Source organism: Osmerus mordax, chromosome 24, assembly GCF_038355195.1.
Source record: "Osmerus mordax isolate fOsmMor3 chromosome 24, fOsmMor3.pri, whole genome shotgun sequence".
Taxonomy (NCBI): Eukaryota; Metazoa; Chordata; class Actinopteri; order Osmeriformes; family Osmeridae; genus Osmerus; species Osmerus mordax.
In genome coordinates, this window is record NC_090073.1 from 2,953,960 (window position 1) to 2,979,409 (window position 25,450).

At 45.0% G+C, this 25,450-nt stretch overlaps 2 protein-coding genes across 3 annotated transcripts in view; both read left to right on the forward strand.

Annotated features, from left to right (window-relative positions):
- The window catches only part of LOC136933035 (NACHT, LRR and PYD domains-containing protein 12-like), a 179,852-nt gene that overhangs the window by 76,961 nt on the left and 77,441 nt on the right, over positions 1-25,450 (forward strand). For both annotated transcript variants that reach the window (XM_067228402.1, XM_067228401.1), the window contains exons 6-13: positions 1,754-1,808; positions 1,916-2,144; positions 2,383-4,192; positions 4,322-4,489; positions 5,411-5,584; positions 6,132-6,305; positions 22,746-22,916; positions 24,642-24,812. In XM_067228402.1, the coding sequence (XP_067084503.1) occupies positions 1,754-1,808; positions 1,916-2,144; positions 2,383-4,192; positions 4,322-4,489; positions 5,411-5,584; positions 6,132-6,305; positions 22,746-22,916; positions 24,642-24,812 (2,952 nt within the window). The remainder of the gene's footprint in view (positions 1-1,753; positions 1,809-1,915; positions 2,145-2,382; positions 4,193-4,321; positions 4,490-5,410; positions 5,585-6,131; positions 6,306-22,745; positions 22,917-24,641; positions 24,813-25,450) is intronic.
- Positions 1-25,450, forward strand: part of LOC136933037 (NLR family CARD domain-containing protein 3-like) — a 172,109-nt gene that overhangs the window by 7,820 nt on the left and 138,839 nt on the right. The gene's annotated exons all lie outside the window — the stretch shown is intronic.

Genomic DNA, 25,450 nt, shown 5'->3' on the forward strand with positions numbered 1-25,450 from the left:
GTGGGGAATGTGCCGTGTACTGAGTGGGCCGCGCGCCCTGTACTGAGTGAGTGGGCCGCACGCCGTGTACTGAGTGTACTGAGTGAGTGGGCCGCACGCCGTGTACTGAGTGAGTGGGCCGCGCGCCGTGTACTGAGTGAGTGGGCCGCACGCCGTGTACTGAGTGAGTGGGCCGCGCGCCGTGTACTGAGTGAGTGGGCCGCACGCCGTGTACTGAATGTACTGAGTGAGTGGGCCGCACGCCGTGTACTGAATGTACTGAGTGAGTGGGCCGCACGCCGTGTACTGAGTGGGCCGCGCGCCGTGTACTGAGTGGGCCGCGCGCCGTGTACTGAATGTACTGAGTGAGTGGGCCGCGCGCCGTGTACTGAGTGGGCCGCGCGCCGTGTACTGAGTGAGTGGGCCGCGCGCCGTGTACTGAGTGAGTGGGCCGCGCGCCGTGTACTGAGTGAGTGGGCCGCGCGCCGTGTACTGAGTGAGTGGGCCGCGCGCCGTGTACTAAGTGGGCCGCGCGCCGTGTACTGAGTGAGTGGGCTGCACGCCGTGTACTGAGTGAGTGGGCCGGTTTTACATTTACATGTAGGGTGAAGTGCCTTGCCCAAGGACACAACGTCATTTTCATGGCCGGGAATCGAACTGGCAACCTTCAGATTACTAGCCCGCTTCCCTCACCGCTCAGCCACCTGATGCCCCTGACGGTTTTCCAGTAACTCCCGGGCCACTTTTTTCCCCCAGTCCGCCCCTGGTTACAACCTCTCAATTTTTAAATACTTACAGTATAATGTCAATACAGAGTTTTTGTATAATAGCTTAACATAAAATAAAAGATAGATCAGTGACTGTTTGACAAACATAACCTCCCCCTCCCTACACACACACACACACACACACACACATAAACATACACAGGTCCTCCTAGTCATAACCTCCATGCACACACACACACACACACACACACACACACACACACACACAGACAGCATGAGAGTCAAAGCCCTGCAGGTACCAGGCCTGGTATGAGCACAGACCGGGTGGGGCTCAGCCCACTTAGACTGCTTGAGACCAGAAAGTCTTAAACTCCTGGGTGGAGGAGTGCTGCAGTGTCTAAAGCAGGCTGCTAGCAAACATGCAGCCCTGTGTAAGGTGGACCCTGATGTCATTCTTCAGTGTCTGGTTGAAACACACTCTGGTGGAAATTCTGAGAATCAGTCATAATAAAATGGTACATATCTCTCCATACATATTTATTAACAAACAAACAATTGAACAGAGAAACAACCATCTTTAACACACAAACATTAGACAATACACAAAACAATCTGCAGATCGGCTCAAACACGGAGAGGGTCTAAAGTCGTCACCTGTCTCCTGCATTTCATTCATCAGACAATAACACTAAACCATCTGGCCATGAAACATACGATCAGAGTCCACGTGCATCTAAAAGCACCTAAATACCTCAAAAGATTCTGATGCCCAACACATCTTCAGCTGCAACATTTAAAGGAGCGCCATTTAATTTGTCAAACGTATGGTTTAAGGAAATTATCGATTACTCAGACAGCTAGTGTCCAACAGGAAACCCCCTAATGGAAAGGAACAAATCAGTGCCATCTAGTGGTATAGAAGATAGTTTACTCTGTGTCACTCTTAAACAGAGTGTCTGTGTGTATGCATGAATGGAGATGGTTCAGTATTTTGGTCTAAGATATTTAGCCCATGTGGTTCATGTGTTGTCATCTCTTGTCCACAGAGATCAACAGAAGTCAGACCAGAGTCACCATGACGACTTGTCTTCTATATTCACAGTGAGTTTTGTGTTAATTTAAAGTACAAACAAGACATAATTTTAATCCGATTGTACTACTGTGTACAGAGTTCCTGGTTCCTCTGATATCTTCCCTCTCTGTTTCAGGTGCTTGAGGAGACTGTCATCAGGTTTGTGAAGGAAGAGCTGAAGAGGATGAAGAGGATTCTGAGTCCAGATTTCCCAGAAGGCTTAGAGAGTCAGAGGGAGGACCAGGAAGTGGTGGACCCTGAATATCAGAAGCAGGAGAGCAGTGCCAGAAAGGGAGCTCTGAAGATCACACTGCACGTCCTGAGGAACATGAACCAGAAGGAGCTGGCTGACACTCTGGAGAAAAGTAAGAGACTCCTTATTTAGTCTTAGTTGACCGACTGATGGTTTATGATGAAGATACAGGTTAAGAGAACCAGAGTAACTTTCAACTGGCAAAGTGCAATGATGGAAAATCAATGTTTATGTATAAGCCATCAATGTCTGGCGTATTTAGAATAGGAAAAACTATTCTGAACTGTTAAGTAACTTTCTCTTGCAAACTAAAGCCCTGTTAAGAATAACATCTGTGTTTGGTCATTCAGGAGAGCTTTCTCATAGACTCTCACGTCAACTCAAATCTAAACTAAAGAAGAAGTTTCAGACTGTGTTTGAGGGCATAGCTCAACAAGGAAACCCAACTCTTCTCAATAAGATCTACACAGATCTCTACATCACAGAGGGTGAGAGTGGAGAGATAAATAAAGAACATGAGGTGAGACAGATTGAGACAGCATCCAGGAAATCAGCAAGACCAGAGACAGCCATCACATGCAACAACATCTTTAAACCCTCAACTGGACGAGACGCATCTATAAGAATTGTTCTGACAAAAGGAGTTGCTGGTATCGGAAAAACTGTCTCTGTGCAGAAGTTCATCACGGACTGGGCTGAGGGACTAGCCAATCAGGAAATCCAGTTCATCTTTCCTCTGCCGTTTCGAGAGCTGAATCTGTTGGATGGAGAAGAGTTCAGTCTGATGGAACTTGTCCATCACTTCTTCTCAGAAACCAGACAATCAGGAATCTCCATCTATGACAAGTACAACGTTCTGTTTGTCTTTGATGGTCTGGATGAGTGTCGACTGCCCTTAGCCTTCAAAAAGAACAAGAGCTGGTGTGATGTCACAGAGTCCACCTCAGTGGATGTGCTGCTGACCAATCTGATCAAAGGAAACCTGCTTCCCTCTGCTCTCATCTGGATCACCACTCGACCTGCAGCAGCCAATCAGATCCCTTCTGAGTGTGTTGACCTGGTTACAGAAGTACGAGGGTTCAATGATGCTCAGAAGGAGGAGTACATCATGAAGAGATGCAGTGATGAGATCCTGGCCAGGAGAATCATCTCACACATCAAGGCATCAAGGACTCTCTACGTCATGTGCCACATTCCAGTCTTCTCCCTAATGTGTGTGACAGTCCTGGAGCACATGCTGAGAACAGAGAAGAAAGACAAGATGCCCAAGACCCTGACTGAGATGTACACAGCCTTCCTGGTGTTACAGACCAAACAGAAGAAGGTGAAGTATCTTGGGAAAACTGAGACAGATCCACACTGGGATGAAGAGAGCATTAAGAGCATTCTGTCACTGGGAAAACTGGCCTTTCACCAGCTGGACAAAGGCAACCTGATCTTCTATCAGAAAGACCTGACAGAGTGTGGCATTGATGTCCATGATGCCTCAGTGTACTCAGGAGTGTTCACACAGATCTTCAGAGAGGATGGTAAAGTCTTCCAGGAGAAGGTGTTCTGCTTTGTCCATCTGAGCTTTCAGGAGTTTCTGGCTGCTGTGTTTGTGTTTCTCTCATTCATCAACAACCATGAGAATCTGATGTCTGAGACTCCATCAGTTTCCATCTCCAGCAAACTTTTGGCTCTTTTCAGAGAAAAACCAGAAGTCAGATTCTACAAGAGTGCTGTGGACAAGGCCTTGCAGAGTAAGAATGGAAACCTGGACCTTTTCCTCCGCTTTCTCCTGGGCCTCTCAATGAAGTCCAATCAGTCTGACTTACGAGGCCTACTGACTCAGAAAAGTAACAAGACAGAGAGCCATGAGGAAATAGTCAAGTACATCAAGAAGAAGATCAGAGTGGATCCTTCTCCAGAGAGATGCATGAATCTGTTCCACTGTCTGAATGAACTGAATGACCATTCTCTGGTGGAGGAGATCCAACAGTACCTGAGCTCAGGAAGTCTCTCCAGTGAGGAGCTCTCATCTACACAGAGGTCAGCTCTGTTCTTTGTGTTGCTGACTTCAGAAGAGAAGATGGACGTGTTTGACCTGAAGATATACTCCAGATCAGAGGAAGGTCTTCTGAGGCTGCTGCCAGTGATCAAAGACTCCAAAACTGCTCTGTATGTATAAAGCAATTTTAATAATGATATGATTTAGAACATATTGTGATGTGATATTTGATTATTGTATGATCCTATCGTACAAACTATGACTCTGATGATGTCTCATGTTCTTCTTATGTCATGTAGGCTGAATGACTGTGACCTCTCAGAACGGTGCTGTGAAGCGCTGGCCTCAGCTCTCCCCTCCTCAGAGCTTACAGAGCTGGACTTGAGTAACAACAACCTGGGGGATTCAGGCATGAAGCTGCTCTCTGCTGGACTGGGGAACCCACTCTGCAAACTGGAGACACTGAGGTCTGTATTTATATTCTACATGAGACAATAATAAAGTTATAATAGCACAATGTCTATGTATAGTTGATTTTAGACAATATAATTTATTCTCAAGTTGGTTGCCCAAGGTTGCTTTCTGTCATCAGTGAGGAGTAGATTTATAATTATTCGATGGTAGTCTGCATACCTTGGTTATAATGTAGAATTTATTTTTATTGCCATGTAAGTTTAAAGACAGAATTTACTGTGGCATGAAGGTGCATACAATAAACAAATATGGATCTTAATAAAAAAAATACAAAAACGTTGAATGTATAAATAAGATTACAAAAATAAAAAGTCTAATAGTAAGCTAAACAATATACTAAAGAGCTAAACAATGAGATATAAAATAGATATAAATATAGAATATAAAGTACAAGATAAGATACAAAATGATATGAATTGGGCAGCATAGTGCAAAATAGGTGGTGGATGGACTGGTTGAGGTTTTGGTCCTGATGGAAAATTGCTGCGTGAAATCTTCTTGATAAAGGATGATTAGATAATCATACGTATATTTCTATCATAGAAAGCCCTAGTACTTCTCTTCAATGCGGTATAAACAGTTCAGGTGTATGATTTAACAAGAAAATTAATGTAATATGAATATGCATATTAATATAATATTCTAGCAGCAAATTTAATTTTTCTGAATGTTGGCTCAGGCTGGAAAGGCTTGAATCATGAACTTGACTTCTGAACTGGAACAAAACACAAGTGATACTTGTGGAAGGATTCATGTTCAGCACAAATATTAGACAAGTCCTTCTTCCTTCTCAGCAGTGGAGGGGAGCCGTGTGACGAGCTATTGCCTCAACACACAGACAGAAACATGGAAGATAACATCTTGACATAATGTACAAAAATATTCTCAAGTATGTTATATGATCAATTTTGCAGGCTGTCATGCTGTGGGGTCACAGAGGAAGGATGTGCTTCTCTGGCCTCATCTCTGAGGTCAAACCCCTCCACCCTGAGAGAACTGGACCTGAGGAACAATGACCTCCAGATTCCAGAAATGCAACTGCTCTCTGATCTACAGTGGAATCCACTCTGCAAACTGGAGACGTTGAGGTCAGTAATCATGTTCAACAGCAAACAACTAATAGTTACTATCACACATTGTATTTGGATGCTGGATTTAGAGAATGTGGTTGATATTTAAATGATTCAAGTAAACGTATGCCTGCAAGGAGGAATCTGAGTTATGAAAAACGAAAAAGAAGATGAGGTTCTCAACATGGGTCAGTCTTTCAATGATCAACAAGAACACCAGCAATCTTCACCCTGTATCAGGTTTAGGGTTAGGGTTAGCCTAATTTGGTCAACAACAGGAGCCAGTTGCATACACTTAGTTTTATCCTCGTCCCATGTTGAGGTTCTCAACATGGGTAAGTCTTTCAATGATCAACAAGAACACCAGCAATTTTCACCTTGTATCAGGTTTTGTCTGGTCAACACCAGCATGTAGCACCGTGTAACAGGTTTGATCTGGTCAACACCAGCATGTAGCATTCTGTATCAGGTTTAATCTGGTCAAGACTAGAAATGAAGATAATCCTTCCATTACCAGAGGGCAGTAGAGATTGTAATGCTTTTTGTAATAATGATCCTTTCACAGGGTGTCAAGCTGTAACATCACAGAGGAAGCTTGTGCTTCTTTGGCCTCAGCTCTGAAGTCAAAGCCCTCCTCTCCGAGAGAACTGGACCTGAGTAACAAGGACCTGAGGGAATCAGATATGAAGCTTCTCTCTGCTGTTTTGAGGAGTCCACTCTGGAACTTGGAGACACTGAGGTCTGTAATCATGTTTAGTATTGAACTAATAGTTTCAATCACACATCACAAGCTGTATGGGGTCCATCTAGTTTCCTAGACAGAACTGGAGAATCCAGTAACATCAGCACTTCCCAGCTGATGCACACTGAACCCCAAAGAACTTCAGACAACACACCATTTTATAATACATCGTTCTCAAGAGTCATTGGTCCGTCCCACAATCACAAGACAGACACACAGCTGCCCCATGGCCCTTCAGACATTGGCTCACTGCACATCAAAGACTTCTTTCAGCCTAATCAATAATATGGCGTTGTCCTGGATACAGGGCAGACATCTGTGGTAAGTTAACACATACGAGGTTGTTGGTTTGGTGTGTAACAATAGAGTAGAAATATAAAGACAAATACAAAAATAATGTACAAAAATACAAAATTATTTACAGTAAATACAGACTTAATTCCAGCAAATACAAAAATGAACAGTATTACAAAAATACTGCAGTAAGATACGAGCCAAAGATGCCTCAGGCCATGTTAGGTAGCGTCAGGAAAAAGAAGCTGTGCGTAGGACTATGGGCTCTGCACAGCAACCTGAGGAATATTTGTCTCAAAAACCCTAACTGCCAATTGCAGAATCGTCAGTTCTAAATGTGCATGATACGCAGCAGTCTGCCTTTAACCTTGGCAGTGACAGCAGCGTACCAGATGGTGATGGAGGAGGTGAAGATAGACTTAATGATGGCTGTGTAGAAGTGCACCACCCTTGTCTTTAGCAGGTTGAACTTCTTCAGCTGCCGCAGGAAGTACATCCTCTGTTGAGCTTTCTTGGTGAGGGAGCTGATGTTCAGCTCTCACTTGAGGTCCTGAGAATGATAGAGCCCAGGAAGCTGAAGGACTCCACAGTGGAGTTAGGGTGGAGGAGTCACACAGGGTGATGGGGCTGAGTGGGACCAGGCTCTTTCTGAAATCCACAACCAACTCCACTGTCTTCAGAGGGTTGAGCTCCAAGTAGTTCAGGCTGCACCAGTTCATCAGATGGTCAACTTCCCACCTGTAGGTGGGAAGTTGGGAGACCAGGCCCATAATAGAGTTCAATAATTCCATGAGGAGTCGTGTGTATGTGGTCACTGCTGTCTGAACCAGTATCCTGAGGAGTAGTGTGTATGTGGTCACTACTGTCTGAACCAGTATCATGACGAGTAGTGTGTGTGTGGTCACTACTGTCTGAACCAGTATCATGAGGAGTAGTGTGTATGTGGTCACTGCTGTCTGAACCAGTATCATGAGGAGTACTGTGTATTTGTTATGCATGTAACTGATTGGATAAGGAAGTAGTTGGAAAGAACTAAGATATGTGCATTCAGAGAAAACACAGTCAAGTGATCTCATGTTCTGTGGTTATTCGTTCTCGAGTGTTTTATTCTATACATAATACATCACAGTTTGCATCTGGCGGCTGTTGTGCTGTTGTCCCTGTGGGTGACGCCTGTTCTACTGCATGAAGGGAAGGGAATTAGAAATATGAGAGATGCAGGGATGGTCAACCAAGTGCCTCATATACCAAGTGAGATTTCAAACATACAACATATTGACTGTCAGTTGGGGATTGTTTCAAGTCCCTCAGATTAAATTGATACCCACATTTTTGCTGGTTATATTGATTCAAACCATTTGTTTTACTTCTGTCATTTAAGAATCATATTTTGAGCACAGATGTTCATTTATTGCATGCTTTCAACAAACCTAGGTGACCAAACAGTTGAAGAACATCTGGTCAGTCAAGTGCTCCATGAAATGAGATTTTGAACTTGGCCCAATTTCCCAGACATGGATTAAGCGTAGTCCTATACTAAAAACAATTTTCAATGGAGATCTTCATTTTATTCGACCTACTTACTTTTGGACTAGGCTTAATCCATGTCTGGGAAAGTGGGCATATATCTCTTTTATTAATATTGTCTGAGAATAATAAGTGACAGTAAATTAACACATCGAATCAGGAGAATAGTAAACCATTTAAAAGTAGCAGTTACAGTTACATTCTGCCTTCTCTGGGTGGTGAGGTAATCAAATAATACACATTCTTCTAAGTGTCTAAGTTAATTCTGCTGTCTTTTGGATTTATGAATTCTCCTGTGATGAAACAAAAGTTCTGTACGTCTTCAGTCAATTCTCAAAATTTAAAAACAGCACTGGAACTCAGCAGGGTTGATGCAAAGTGTTTTATTGGTTCTCAGGTAACAAAGATTCCCAATAGAACGTGAGCGTGATCCCGGGATCAGACTGAAGTTTTCTCCGGACAATTTAACTTAGTCTTCTCCCCATTGTATGTTAATATGGTACGATGTTTGTTGGTTACATAGATGTAAGGCAGAGTTTCTGGGTACATGTACAGCTTGTGTCTCGGTAAGGTCAAGAGGTCATGCAGCGAGGCCCCCTCTGAGCAGAATATAGCATGCAGTCCAGACAGTGGGGAGACAGTGAGGAAATTACATCTTATCAATAGACATTAGGTAATCTTACCAAGCATCCCTTGTCTCAGGGGATTCAAACCAGGTACTTTCCTACATAGACACTTCTTCCAATTAGGCTCTTTCTGACCTTGAACAGCCAGGTGCATTAGGCTTCTGGGCGTAAGGCCACAAATATGTCTCATAAGTTATAGCTATGCATCCTGGTCCTTTATGAAAGCATACACATGCTCCTCTCCCCCAGTCATCCTTTAATTATTTAAACCTTATATTTTGCGCTTCATGTCTCATGAGAGAAGCAGGTTCAGGCAAGGCACTCGGGCAGCGCGCGTCATACCACCCATCGCCGTGCCCTCAGGCCATAGGCGTAGCTCGATAGGCGGCGCTATAAAGCCGCTCCATGCACGCACACGCATTGTCGAACCTGCCGTCTGCGTTGCTGCCACCCACCACCGTCCCCTTCACCCCCGTGTGGTCTGTCTGTGCTCCCCGTGGGGGATTTATCTTGTTGCTCCCTGCCTCATGTCATGCATGCTGCAGTGAAGGCGGGGAGCGCTTCCCCATGTACATCCATTCCACCAATGTAAAACCATTTGTCATGTGTAAAAATAAATGGTGAAATCAATCACGTGAGTGTCTTGACTGAACTACCATTGTTTAGGGATAACAATAATCAGCCAACAGCTTTGCATCTGGTTTCCACTAATATACCTTGTAATAATATAGTTTCCAATAATACAGCATATACCAAAGAGTGATTACAAGCATCTTCAAATCATAATCATTAACCATCTTCATAACTACAACAGTATGATGTTTTTTCCACATCAGTCCCCCCTCTGGGACTCGCAAAGTCCCACCACAACCCATACTGGAAATACCACTGCAATTATTCAACAGAAACAATCATGGAAGAACTTAAACCACGATAAAATACAAATAGTCAAAGCATGAAACATCAAAATCATACACTTTAAAAGCATACAACGTGACCGTAGAATCATCAAAATTAAAAACAAGGCATCGGACATTTGGATCTTATTCATAAATGTCATGTGCGAAGCTCAACATAGGTGGCCTAGTGAACTGTCCCTCTTCCCAATACTCGCTTAAGCTATCAGCTTATTGCAACACATAGCAGGGGAGTAAAAGGGTATGGGGTAAGTAGAAACTCCCCGTATCCCCAATGACACACTCGGTGCAAGTCATCAGAGTGAACTATGCTTATAATGCGACATGAGTATCCATTCCGACCTTTACCTAAGTATATAAGACGGACTGAGTCATCGCTAGTCGTCATACTGTACTTTCCGCTCTTCGACCATCCACACTGAGAAGCTTAGCACTGAGGTCCTACTACACATATTAAAATTGGTCCGTTTCGTTTGCATACGATCAAAAGCAATAAGAAAGGATTACTGCGTGTTGTATATATGATGTATATATGGTTATACTCGTCACCCCAGCCGGTGGTCGTGACCTTCTAGGTTAGTACATTCGTTGTCTCTCCCTTGACAGCGAGCGTCTTACACTCAGGGACTGCAGGTCATATGATGAGCCAGTGAGCGATGAGTCTTGCCCCACCACTACATTCTGCAGATGTGAATTGCAATGGCCATTAACACCTCTACCCATCCCACATAATTCTGCACCCATGTGATTGAAGACCTACACCGTAAGGGCATCTCCAAACAGTATTTGAGACAAAACAAAATCAACAATGACATTAATACAGACATACTGTGATGTTTTAAAACAAAAACAATACAGTGCAGTGACAATAATACAAAGGTAAGGGGAACAGGAACAGGAAGATGGCATACATTGTGACTTGATCTTGTGAGGTGTTGTTCCTTCCAATTCATAAGACAGACAAATAACTGGGAAGCAGTTTGACTACTACTAAGTGGTGATGGTGAGTGAATAACATTTACTCGTAGTCATCATAATTCTGTCCTGGTGCAACCGGTGGGTACATGCGTTTGTAGTTTCCCCAACGTCGCTGCAAGCCATCCATCGTCATCTTCAGCCTCTCATTTTCGCGAGTCAGCACCTGGTTCCGGTGCTGAAATGCCAGCACCTCATCTCTCTGACGCTTTTTCTTGTAGCGACGCCTCCACTGTTGAAGTGCCCGTCCTCGCCTTCTTGCAATATTGAAACGTTGTGATATCTTCTTGGACACTCGTCTCTGGAGGCTCTTAAACTTAGCCAGTGACACGTCTCCAATCCGCCGTGTGGTCTCAGCGGTCCAGGGTCCGGTGAGCAGCTTGTCGTGTCTTCATCCGTGTCTCCATCTGGGATTCTCCTCCCGTTGGATCCTCTGCTTCAACTTCCATGCTCTGGACTCCTGGAGGTGGTGGTTGGTCATTGGATCGTAGCCTGGTGGTTCCTGGGTCATCGAGCCGCTGGATCCGGTGTGATGGTCCTGGTGAACTGAAAGGTGGTGGCCACACCGGGGCTTGGACCAGTAGGGCTGGTGGAGATGGGTCTCTGCCAGCGGTCTGGGTTGTTGGTCATTCAGCCGGTTGGGATCGTCTTCCATGTTCATCTTCACATAGACCCAATCTCCAGGTGCAACCATCTGCAGGTTCTCTGGAATCTATGCTTCCCTTTCCTTGGTGACACCTTTCACCTGTTAAAAACACTACCTTACGTATCTGTGTTAAGAGCAGTAGGTAGATATGCAGCTCTCTTTCAAATGCTTCGTGGGGAGGACCCTCAATGGGTCTTTGTAAATTAGGTGCTGGAAGGGGCCTTCCAGCAGCCATCTCATGCGGTGACAAAAATGTTTGGCAGTTGGTACTCGAATCTTGGAAAGACCTCCCTGCCAGGAATTTTGCTACTGATCAGGAATAGTTGGCACTCCCTCTACCCATCTACTGAACTGACAGATCACTACCAAGATGTATCTCAGTCTTCCTATACATTTACATTTAGTCATTTAGCAGACGCTCTTATCCAGAGCGACTTACAGTAAGTACAGGGACATTCCCCCCGGGGCAAGTAGGGTGAAGTGCCTTGCCCAAGGACACAACATCATTTGACACAGCCGGGAATCGAACCAGCGACCTTCTGATTACTAGTCCGATTCTCTAACCGCTCAGCCACCTGACTCCCCTATACGTTGCATCTTGTCTACATAGTCTATCATCAGATGTCTAAATGGTCCGTCTGCTGTTGGAATGTGTGAAATGGGAGCAGAAATGTTTTTCCTAAACATTATAATGTGCACATTATTTGCATTCGCGTAACACTATCAACTGTGGCTGCTAAATATGATGACCCCCCTACGACTTGAAGGTGACCTATAATCACCCCCCTGGCGTAATGGTGACCACCATGCGCATCCCTAATAACAAACACACATGTGTTCAAATTACATGAACACAGGTGTGTGGTAGTTGCTGGGTTCACCGTGCCACACCTTTGAATGGTTAGTTCTGGAGCAGACAGTATCACCTCGTAGCCAGTCCTTCTGGCCATTGTTAAAACAAATCGTGGGCTTGTGAGTAAGGCATATAGTTGATAGGATGTGTAGAAAGTTACTGGGTGTCCCATTGTCAGTGATGATGCTTGTTTAAAAGCAAAAACAGCAGCTGCCAGTCCCTGATAGCAGGGTGGAAGTCTTGCCTCTACATTATCTAGTTATGTACTGTGATAGGTTAACGGTTGTTTCCCCATGGGCGTGTCTTTCAACAATACAGCAGTAGCATATCCAGATCGTTCCGGAACATATAGATGAAGTGGTTTCGATTAATCGGGATTACCAAGGGTGGGGGCGGATTGCATGTTACCTTTGAGAGCTAAAAAAGCTCCCTCCGCCTCTTCGGTCCACTGCAATATAGCAGCATTACTAGTCTGCCCTACAGCCCTAGTAAGGGCTCGCAAAGGTGCTGATTTGAGGGCATAATCACAAATCCATGGTCTGCTGTATCCCGCCATTCCCAGAAAGGTAAGCATTTGCTCTACTGTCTGAGGTTTCGAAGCCTTGGCTATGGTGTCTATCCGTGACAGTGCTCTCTGTCTCTTATCCCCACTAAGCCAACTGCCCAGATAATCAACTGTTGTCTGACAAAATTGTAACTTGTCTCTACTTACTTTATGTAGCCTACTGGATAACGGTACTGGTAACCTGCAGATTCTGTAGGTCCTGGGCCAGCATTGATCAAACACAGCTGGGCTGTCCAGGAATCCCTGGGGTAATAGGGTTTAAGTACTGTGTTTACCTTCAAAGGTGAAAGCAAACAGGTATCGTGAGTCTGGATGTGCTGAAACATAAAAATGCAGAGCACAGGTGAACAACTGTTTACCATTTTGTGCCTGGCGGAATGTTGGAAAATAATATGTGTGCATTAGAACAATCGCCTTTGGAAAGTCTCCAGTGGAGTTAATAGCCCGCAGATCATGTACCAATCGATAATCATTAGAGTGTGGCTTCTTTATCAGAATCAGAAATCAGAAAGGGATTTATTTGCCATGAAAGTTTGCACAGACAAGGAATTTGCTTTGGCAGGAAGGTGCATACAATAAACATATACCTAAAATTTAAATATGTGGACTAACTATACTAAGGGTACATAAACTAGCAGTACTAAGTGGGATTAGAATAGAATTAAATATACAATAAAATATAAGTTGCCGTAAATTACAAAATACAAAATTATAAAAATACAAAAATACAAATATTACAAAAAATACAAATGTACAAGATACCATGTTGTGGTGCAGTGCAAAAGCAGAGTGTTTTAAGCAAGAAGTCATTTTGAGTCAGTGTGGTCCCTTGGCCTTGTTGAAGAGGCCAACAGCGGAAGGGAAGAAACTGTTTTTGTGGCGTGAGGTATTGGTCCTGATAGACCGCAGCCTTCTGCCGGAGGGGAGTGACTGAAACAGGGAGTGTCCAGGGTGGGAGGAGTCGGCCACAATCTTCCTCGCTCGCCTCAGGGTCCTCGAGGTGTGCAGGTCCTCGAGGGTAGGCAGATTGCAGCCAATCACCTTCTCAGCAGTACGGATGATACGCTGCAGTCTGCTCTTGTCATGGCAGTGGCAGCAGCGTACCAGACGGTGATGGAGGAGGTGAGGATGGACTCAATGATGGCTGAGTAGAAGTGCACCATCATTGTCTTTGGCAGGTTGAACTTCTTCAGCTGCCGAAGGAAGTACATCCTCTGTTGTGCTTTCTTGATGAGGGAGCTGATGTTCAGTTCCCACTTGAGGTCCTGGGAGAGGATAGTGCCCAGGAAGCGGAAGGACTCCACAGTGTTGACTGGGGAGTCACACAGGGTGATGGGGGTGAGTGGGGCTGTGTTCCTCCTGAAGTCCACAACCATCTCCACTGTCTTAAGAGCATTGAGCTCTAAGTTGTTCTGGCTGCACCAGGTCACCAGGTTGGCCGCTTCCCACCTATAATCAGACTCGTCTCCACCAGAGATGAGCCCAATAAGGGTGGTGTCGTCCGCAAACTTCAGGAGTTTGACGGACGGATGACTGGAGGTGCAACTGTTGGTGTACAGGGAGAAGAGCAGAGGAGAAAGGACGCAGCCCTGAGGTGATCCGGTGCTGATGGACCGGGAGTCAGAGACTTGTGTTCCCAGCTTAACGCACTGCTTCCTGTCAGACAGGAAGTCTGTGATCCACCTGCAGGTGGAATCAGGCACGTTCAGCTGGGAGAGCTTGTCCTGAAGCAGGGCGGGGATGATGGTATTGAAGGCAGAGCTGAAGTCCACAAACAGGATCCTGGCATAGGATGCTGGGGAGTCCAGGTGCTGTAGGGTGAAGTGGAGGGCCATGTTAACTGCATCGTCCACAGACCTGTTGGCTCTGTAGGCAAACTGCAGGGGGTCCAGTAGAGGGTCAGTGATGGATTTAAGGTGTGCCAGCACCAGGCGCTCGAAAGACTTCATTACCACAGAGGTCAGGGCGACGGGTCTGTAGTCATTATGTCCTGTTGGCCTTGGCTTTTTGGGCACAGGGATGATGGTGGAGGACTTGAGACAGGCTGGCACATGGCATGTCTCAAGGGAGGTGTTAAAGATGTAGGTAAACACCTGAGACAGCTGGTCAGCGCAGTGCTTGAGGGTGGCTGGAGAGACAGAGTCCGGCCCAGCTGCTTTGCGGGGATTCTGCCTCTTGAAAAGTCTGTTAACTTCACCCTCCTGAATGGATAGAGTCGTCACTGTAGAGGGGGGGAGGTGGGAGGCCTCCTGGGTGGGAAGGGGTAGTTCAAGACTGTCCAATTGTCTTTCAAATCTGCAGTAGAACTCATTCAGGTCGTTGGCCAGGCGGGAGTCGTTAGTGGAGTGGGGGGCTCTGGGCTTGTAGTTGGTAATTTGCCTGAACCCTCTCCAGACAGAAGCAGAGTCGTTTGCAGAGAATTGGTGTTTTAGAATCTCTGAGTACAGTCGTTTAGCCTCCCTCACCGCCTTGCTAAACCTGTTCTTCGACTCCTTGAAACTGTCTTTGTCCCCATTCCTAAACGCGGCCTCTTTCTCTGACCTCAACCTTCTGAGTTTAGCTGTAAACCAGGGTTTGTCGTTGTTGTAGCTTACCCTGGTGCGTGTTGGTATACAGCAGTCCTCACAGAAGCTGATGTATGATGTCACAGCCTCTGTGAGCTCATCCAGACTATTGGTAGCAGTCGTGAACATGTCCCAGTCAGTGCAGTCCAAGCACGCCCGCAGATCCTCCATAGCTTCACTGGTCCACTGTTTTGATGTCCTCACAGCAGGCTTACAGCGCTTTAGCTTCTGCCTGTATGCAGGAATCAGGTGGACCATGGCGTGGTCAGAGTGACCCAGTGCTGCTCGGGGGACCGCATGGTATGCTTTGCTGATTGTAGAGTAGCAGTGATCCAAGGTGTTTCCTTCTTTGGTAGGGCATTTGATGAATTGTCTATATTTTGGGAGTTCTTGGGTGAGATTGCCTTTGTTAAAGTCGCCTAGCACAATAACCAAGGAATCCGGATTTTCATGCTCCACACTCAGTATCTGGCTGGCGAGCACACGTTGAGCCTGGTTGACGCTAGCTTGCGGAGGCATGTAGACGCCAACCAGAATGAATGATGCAAACTCTCGTGGCGAGTAAAAAGATCTACAGTTAATAAAAAATGATTCCAGATCAGGAGAACAGTGCTGCAGAATCACTGTCACATCTTCACACCAGCCACTGTTAATGTAAAAACAAATACCCCCGCCTTTCGTTTTGCCAGAGAGCACAGGGTTACGATCCGCTCTCAGCAGTTTGAAACCTGCTAGCTGTAGCGCAGAGTCTGGGATCAGTTCACTCAGCCATGTCTCCGTAAAGCACAAAACGGAAGATGAATGAAAGTCTCTGTTTTTCCCCACAAGTAGCTGAAGTTCATCCAGTTTGTTGCTCAGTGAACGTACGTTGGAGAGAAATATCCCCGGTAACGCTGTGCGTGCCCCATGCCGACGGAGTCGCACCAGAGCACCGGCTCGTTTGCCTCTCCTACGGCGCTTCGCTGCTAGGACAAAGCCGAGGGTGGCTTTGACTATAATTCCCACTAATTCCGCCGCTGGAAGCAGAAAAGTGGGAAATAAATCCACAGGAGTTGTAGTCCTGATGTTTAGAAGTACTGCTCTAGTTAGAGAACCCTGGAAATCTTGGCAGAACACTGAATTAACAGACAAAACAAGACAAAAAAGAGCGCACCTAACGACCGAGGCAGCCATCATCGGCGCCATCTTGGATTGTATTCTCTCTATTGGAAAGATGGGTGTATTACAGGAGCTTTCTGTTTCTATCAGGACTCCTGCATTCACTAGACCCTTAATAGTGGGTCTAATCCCGTCTATAGCGTGGTGTCGGAGAGGGTACTGTCTCTGGTAGGGTACCATAACGTTGGGGGTACCTGTCCTAACAAATATTCATGCTCTGAGAGTAGACATCACATTTTTACATTTTACATTTACATAGTTTTGTTGGTGTTTTTATATTCACTACCACTGTCTCAGCTGTCCCTACGTTGTAATTTTCCTGAAATTCTATAATAACGTGTGTCAGGGGATATGTGTATTATTTTGTGGGCTTCCATTCTAATACCTGTATGGCTACTTTTATCATTGGTCCTAATTCATAATATCTATGTCCTTCAGTTGTAATTAATGTAACGTAGGGGCAGAATCCTGTATTTGATACCATTCTTTTAATTCTGGTGGGAGTGTTATAGCTGCGGCAGCTCCTTCGGGGCCTACAAAGATATCCTGGTTGATGATACAGGACAGTTTTTTTAAAAGTTTTTTTTAATCAACTCTATCCAACAGTCGGCATAGTCCGTGTGACCTTGATGTTCGTCATAAAGAAGAGTGCAGTGGCATCTGTTGTGGTCTTGGTTTCCCTACTAATGCTTGGATCCACGGTTCCCATTCTTCCCATGATTGGGTCAGTGAAGATTATTGTGGTGCCAATTGTAGCCAGTACGCTAGCGGTGGTGTCTGGCTGTGGGGATCTTTTGTTGTTACATTCATTAGTGGACTTAAGACATATTGTAGTTTCTTTTCAACAGTCACTGGTTTGCTGATTTGCTGAGGGATCTTCTTGGAACTCCACTTGCAGGCCGCTTTGGGTACACACGATATTGGTTTTTAATATGCATAGAATGTCTCTTCCTAATAGATTGATGGGAGTGTGTGCTGAGTACAGTAGAGGCGCTACAATAGTTTTTCCTGCAATTTGCATTGTGAGTGGCTCCGTAAGTGGTATCACTTGTGTTTTCCCAGAAAAGCCAACAGCTCGGATGGATGAACTTGAGAGGGGGAGATTGAAGCCATTTTTTCCAATGCATGAGTACGTCGCTCCTGTGTCCACCATGAATGCATGTTCTTGGCCTTGCACTGTAACTGATATGGTGGGTTCTTCTCGTGGTTGTAATGAGATCATTGGCAACATTTTTTCCCCCTCAGGCTTTTCTGGGCACCTCTATTGCCAGTCTGCAGCTGGCGCCACATACAGATTTGTTAGACAGTCTCTTCTGATATGTCCTTGTTGTCCACATCCCCACCATGCATTTTGTGGCTGATTGTCAGTCAGATTGGGGTTGGACCGTGTTTGTCCATCTGGCTGTGGGGGTGGGCCTCGTCCTCCTCCTCCCCCACGGGGTTTCCCACCACGTTGCGAAGGTCCTCCCCTTCCCTTCCAGGGTTGATCTGAGGAGCCAATGTGCACATGGATTGGTGGCAGGGTGAGAGTTGGGGGAAAGACTGGTGCTGCCTGCGCTGGTCCTGGTGGAGCAGGAGGTTGGGGTGGTGGCTGGAACATCACTGGGGCCTGGTGTGTCGGGTTCTCGGGAACCTGGGCCTCTGCTTCCTGTTTTTCTTCTCTGCAGTTATTGACGTGATGGAGTATGTGTTCTGGCCAGTCCATTCTCATCAGGCCTACCACACCGTCTAGACACTTTTGTACATCTTGAATTGCCTTTATCACCATAAGCATAAACAGTCTCTGTGTGGTGTTGTTTGTGTTCCAGGCACTCCCTGTCTCATTACTCCACCTGCATTGAAAAGCATGCAGAACCTTTGATGGACATTCGTCGTCTTTCAGCATTTCGCCATCTAGCTTAGAGGGATCCATCTTCTCTGGGTAGTGTTTCCTTAGCTCTGCCCATACTTGGTTGCGGTGATCTTCGAACCCTACGCTGTCCACTTGGTTTCCGGTCACCACTCTTGGCAGTTGTGCATTTTGGAAAACTTCTGCTGTTATCTGCTTTCCGGCCGTGTGCATTAGCAGAGCCTTTATATCTCCCAGAGCCAGTGTCACTCCTGCTGTGCTGTTATCCATTTGTTAGCTCCATCAGTGAATGTAGTCTACCTGCCAGGCCGATCATGTCCATGAACGACCATGGCACGTACAAGGGATCTTGTCCAGGTCCTTTTACCACCAGTGGGCATTGCTGGATCGGATCGTCTAGATCCTCTGTTCCCCTCCCTTCTAGGTGGTCGTTTAGGTTGGATCTTCTCCCCAGTCTTCCACCATCTCTCACCCAGTGCTGCTCTTGTTCTTCACGTGTGTGTCGCTTGTGATGACTTGAGTGCACGACCCCTCTGCCGCTGAGTTGTTGCCATGCGCTGTGGGGGTCCTCGTTTGGTCTGACTTCAGGTGTTGGCCTGGGTGTGGACATCTTGTCACTGCGGTTTCGTAATTTTGTCATCAGGTTGTTTATTTCATACTTCATCCTTCGTATTGACTACTCCCAGTCTTGACATTTCTGATTGATGTTGTCCCCCTCTTCCAGCGATTGCTCTCTGCTGTTTTGTTTGGGGCGTGTCCCTAATGAGCGATCTGTTTGGAGGTGCTGCATCAGTTTCTTTACTGTCTAAATATGTGGGTGGCTCCAATGGCCATACTGGTGCGGTGGGGCTCTGTCCCTGTACTTCCTTTATTCTTGTCTCTGTTGGATTGGTTATTTTCTCTGTCTTCTTTCTTTCATCACTTCGTATTTTCCGTCTTTCTTGCCATCTGCTGGCGTCTGTGTCCTTCCTTTCTAAACCAACCTAGCACTTCCTTTTCCCTCGTCTTCTTTCAAATCTTTAGATTTGTGGGGCTTTATGTTGACCTCCACCTCCTCACAGCAGGCTAAATCAAAGGATCCTCCTTTCGGCCAAATTGAATTGCGAGCATGCCATTTCTTCAGGAAATGTTGAATGAACTTTTTGGTGTCTGGGTGGCGTTTTTTTTTTATTACCTCCACTGGAGCCGTCACCTGGCTGTGCAAAGCCTTCTCACTGTTTATTGTACTTTACAATAATCACAGTCCCCTGATACTTCTGATTGCCGTCAGTATTACACACAATCCCTAGTGCCTCTCTTCCTGTCTCTCTATGGAGCCGCGTCCTGCTCTATACGCACACAACCTTGCTCCTGGTTGTGAAAATAGTCGTTCTCTTGTGGCAGGTGCCACGCTCTCCGCAGAGCCTGTGTCTACCTTTCGGAAACTCAAGCACAACTCAGGGAGAAACAACAAGAAATAGCTAGACACGGAGAGAGGGTGCGAGTGTGTGTGTCTGGGAATGAGTGGGTATGTGTGTGCGTGTGTGCGAATGAGAGTGAGTGGGTGGGTGTGTGTGTGTGATGAAATACGTTAATTTAAGTGAGTGTGTCTATAAGTGTTTGTGGATGTATGTGTGTGTGTAACTGGGAATGAGTGGGAGTGAGTGTGTGAGTGTGATTGAGAGCCGTTAATGTGGATGATTGTGTGTAACAGTGTTTGTAGATGTGTGTGTGAGTATATGTAACTGGGAATGAGTGGATGTGTGTGTGTGTGTGGGTGGGAGAGGAAGAAAGAGAGAGAGACAGAAAGGGTGGGGGGTATTTTGGGAAGGAGAGACAAGACAAAAACAGAGAGGATGTTAATGTGTGTGTTTGTAGTGGGTGTAGGAGTGTGTGTGTGATGAGAATGAGTGTGTTGTGTGTGTGTGTGATGAGAGACATTAGTTTAAATGTGTGTAAAAGTGTTTGTGGATGTGTGTGTGTGTGTGTAAGAGGATGAAAGGGAGACAGAAAGGGTGGGTTTTTTGGGAAGGAGAGACAAGACAAAGACAGAGAGGATGTGAATGTGTGCGTGATGAGAATGCGTGGGTGTGTGGGTATATGTGTGTGTGTGAGTGCGATGTGTGTTTTTGTGGCTGTATGGGTGTATGTGTGAGTCTATGGAACTGGGAGTGTGTGTGTGTGTGTGTGTGTGTGTGTGTGTGTGTGTGTGTGTGTGTGTGTGTGTGTGTGTGTGTGTGTGTGTGACAAAGGATGTGGATGTACGTGTTCGAGAGGGAGAGAGAGAAAGAGTCTGTGAGAAATGAACCGCTGATGCTTCTGATTATATTAATCTCTGATAGTGCTCTGATAGTTTTAATACTTTAAATAAAAGAAATAGGAAATTCTTCTTTTGAAGAAGAGATTGCACCAGTTTACCTGGCCTGCTGGGTGGGCTCACACCTCGGAAACGCACAGAATTAAGCAGATGTATATAAAAAAACTCTTACCTTACTGCTTACCTTATAAATTTGTTTGGCCAAGGCGTGTTCCGAGGTGCTCTCCTCCCACAGGCCCGTGGTGGATCCTCAAACTTCTCCTGGTTGTAGCTCGCCAATTTGATGAAACAAAAGTTCTGTACGTCTTCAGTCAATTCTCAAAATTTAAAAACAGCACTGGAACTCAGCAGGGTTGATGCAAAGTGTTTTATTGGTTCTCAGGTAACAAAGATTCCCAATAGAACGTGAGCGTGATCCCGGGATCAGACTGAAGTTTTCTCCGGACAATTTAACTTATATAGTCTTCTCCCCATTGTATGTTAATATGGTACGATATTTGTTGGTTACATAGACATTAGGTAATCTTACCAAGCGACTTCTGTCACAGCATCTGTGAACACATCCAGACTGGATGACTGAGGAGTAGTGTGTATGTGGTCACTACTGTCTGAACCAGTATCATGAGGAGTAGTGTGTATGTGGTCACTACTGTCTGAACCAGTATCATGAGGAGTAGTGTGTATGTGGTCACTACTGTCTGAACCAGTATCATGAGGAGTAGTGTGTATGTGGTCACTACTGTCTGAACCAGTATCATGAGGAGTAGTTTGTATGTGGTCACTACTTTGTTAGAACCATTCCAAAACATACCAAAGCATGTATTGTGTTATTGTATCTCACTGGTGAATTAATCTTCAAGTTTCATGTCACAATAACACAATCAAGCTAACCATTCCTGAACAGTGTCATATATTCAGTGATAGTTTGATCATGTCAGTACAACATTGCCATAGATCTCATCTATGGCACTGATAATAGGAGATACTAAACCTAGTATTTATCCTAGTACCAAGGGAATTGTGATCTGATTGGCTCAGAAAGACACTAGACAGTCTAGAACAAAAGATTCACTGATGTCCTACATTTCACATTATATTACTTAGAAATACCTCAGGAAGACCACATGATGTCTCAGTATACATTAGACAGGATCGTTTTTGGGATATTTCACAAGTACAATCCAGCTTAGTAAAATCAGCTTCTCAGGCAGGTTCATTTTTCACATTGGTTACTGGCAACTGTGTCATTGTGTTCAAGTCAAATGTTATTTGTTAGCCCTTTTTCAAGCAATGTCGCAGAGGGCTTCACACACACCCATAGAACTGCACCTAAACCAACCTAAACCCTCAAGAAAGACAAGGACAAACTCTCAGGAAAACTCATAGTTAAAACATTTAAGAAAGCTTGGTAGGAGCAATTCAGTGAGAGTTCCACTCTTCCAGAGGTCGGTGACTCAGAGGTGCTGATCATAAGCAAAGCATAATCATGCATCAAGAGTAGAGATAACAATAAAATGTGCACATGGATGTTAAACACAGATATTCAGAGTTCCAACTCAGTGCTCTTGAGTTGGCACATGTCAGTTTGGGCAGTGGTAGCCACAGGGCTGGGAAGTAGGATCAGCACAGCATCACATAACAGCCCGGTAGATGGACAAGAAGGAAACAGGAACTCTGTGTGCTCCATCATGAGGCCGATGTCCACTTGGCAACTAGGTCCAATGTTGGCAGACCAGCGACCTGGCAGGTGTTGAAAGCTCAACTCCCCACACCACAGGGGGGGGTGAGGGGGGAGGGGGGGGCAAGAAAGTAGGATTAGAGAATGCAAAGGATCAAATAACAGTTCAAATAACTGTAAGGTTGAGGTACCTACTGGTTAACTGTAAACTAGTGTAGCAGTTCAGTCATAAGACTGACTAAAAATAACAATAAGGGGTTTTGATGGAACCCTAAACACCAAGACAGTGCCAGCCTCCCTGATTGAAACATGAAGTCTGTTCCAAAGGAGAGCAGCTCTATATGAGAACACCATGTCCACCTGTTGTTTTCAGCTTGCAATAGTTACTCGCTACAACACTCATGGAAAATTATCAGACTGATATTCTTTATTTCTACCTCTAGAGGGTAGTAGTGTTTGTGATCCCTCCCTAATGATAACCTTCTACAGGCTGTCAGGCTGTCACATCACAGAGGAAGGCTGTGCTTCTCTGAGCTCCGTGCTGAAGTCAACCTCCTTCCTGAGACAACTAGATCTAAGTAACAATGATCTGAAGGATGCCGGCATGAAGCTGCTCTCTGCTGGACTGGGGAACCCACTCTGCAAACTGGAGACACTGAGGTATGTAATCAAATTCACCAGACAACAACTAGTTACACAATATCACACACCACACACTGGCTGCAAGTTTGTGGTTAATTCAAGATACAAGGAGGCCGGCCAAAGAATATTCAGGGCAGGCTAGGGTCATATTCCACAAGGTAGAGTCATTCAGGTACAGGGCAGCTGGCAGGCTCAGTCAGGGTAGTGATGTTACGCTCAAAGCCATGCTCACGAAGCGGTATCGACTTTTCGAGTCAATTGATACCGACACAAACGTGTCGAGCATGGCTTCAAATGGGCCAAAAAAACGTGATCACCTGTCGAAGCTTCAGACGTCACACGAGCAGCTGACAGTGTCGTGCTACAGTCCGAGACAAACAGCGTTTTATTCAAACGCTGAAGACATCAGAAATCACTCATATTCATAGGTTATAGAGAGGATACATATTTACGGACGCTATAGAATACATTCATTGACAGAGCCAGAGATACAGATAGATTGCCAGAGCTAGATAGACAGAGATATATACAGATGTGATGTGAGAGAGTAGGTGCACAAACACATGCATCTTACTCTAGTTTTACCAGCCTTCAAATGTGGCCATCCCTTTCACGGTTGCAAAAGCATGTTCCAAAACCTTAGCCGCTAGTCTACAATATCAAATCATAAATATTCATTTAGCATATACTCCCACTAATACAAAGTCAGTGGTTTCAAACTCACTCTTTTAGACTGAAGGGCAGCGCTTCTACCAGAAGCGCCATACTCAACCTGACTTTACATGTGAATAATGCTATCAGAACCTAAAAATAAATGTTATGAATGTAAATGAGCAAAGACGTTACGTTGTTTATAATACAACAACATATATTTTTGCACATCAAAACATTTGTCACGTAACCTTTATTTATCAAATTGATGACGATTGTGAGACTAACGTCCGAGGACATGACGTCACTCGATTCCTTCAATCTCTCGATACAGTCGCCATACCATGAACTGACCAGCAGGTGTCCCTATGGAGAAGTTGTATCAAACACTTCAAAAAAACGATACTTTTTTGACACAATTGTTTCAAATAGCTTGTTGCTTCGGAAAGCTTCGTTTCCCCCATCATTAAGTCAGGGCAGGCAGGAGGCCAAGCAGGAAACTACGAGGCAGAAAAGACTAAAGGAGGTAGAAAAAACACAAGGAAGGCTTCTGTAGGCTTGACAAACAAAAACTGGTCCCAAGTAGAAAACACAGGGATAAATGAGGGTAGGAAGGAAGATGGGAGACACCTGGAGGGGTGGAGACAAACATGACGGGTGAAACATATCAGGGTATGACAGGAATCTGTATAAGACAAACTACTCCATGATATTATTGTAGGTTGACCTGGGCAGTATGTTTTGTATTGTTCTGCTAATGTACTGCTTCACATGTGGTTAACACCCTAACTCTGCAGTAAAGGTTATGGGTCACAAAAGGTGCCTTGTATACTGAGAGACCTGCTCCTGGATGTAGGATGTAATACATTCTTGGAATACTGTACTACTATGTAACTGGATGTACAATGTTCTACATATTAAAGGATGATATTGCATTTAAGATAAAGGGAACGTTGACCAACCAGGACAGACAGTCATCTGACTGATCAAACCTTCGTGTTTGAGAGGAAAATGATCAGACTGATATTCTTTATTTCTACCTCTAGAGGGTAGTAGTGTTTGTGATCCCTCCCTAATTATAACCTTCTACAGGCTGTCAGGCTGTCACATCACAGAGGAAGGCTGTGCTTCTCTGAGCTCAGCTCTGAAGTCAACCTCCTTCCTGAGACAACTAGATCTAAGTAACAATGATCTGAAAGATGCCGGCATGAAGCTGCTCTCTGCTGGACTGGGGAACCCACTCTGCAAACTGGAGACACTGAGGTATGTATTTATGTTCTACATGAGCCATTAGTAAAGTTACCATCATCAATTTGGGTAAACACTTAATGCCAAGAATGAGATATATATGCCTTCTAGTCATCAGTGAGGACTAGTTTGATAAGAAACAGGCAGATTTGCTGCATCTGAAACACTCTAAAACATGCTGTACATAATGATTGGCTTATATTTTATTTCATGTTTTTGTTTATTTAAAACAGAATGAAAATGTTGATGCAACTGTTTCTGAATGTGCAACATGATTGCAGTCTCTTTGGGTAGTGTTAACAATCTGTATGCCCTTGCCCAAAGGGTAATAAAATACAGCTTAATTTAATTTTCAACCTTAAACCTATTTCGCATTGAAACACAACCTGTCATTCATCAAACTTTGTGAACATCTGGGGTTTCCCTCTTCACAGTGGAAAAACATTGACTTTAATCTGTGAAAACCACTTGTTTTATTACAACACTGAAATGTGCAGTCATAGCTTTCGCAAAGAGAGAAATGGAGGTACTGTCATCTTCAGCACCTTTATAGACTCTGTAACCTAAATCAGTAGCACACATAATCTCAATTTCTTATTGTGTACGTGTGTGTCTGTGATTGTTGTGATGTATTTTTATGAATGTCAGGGTCA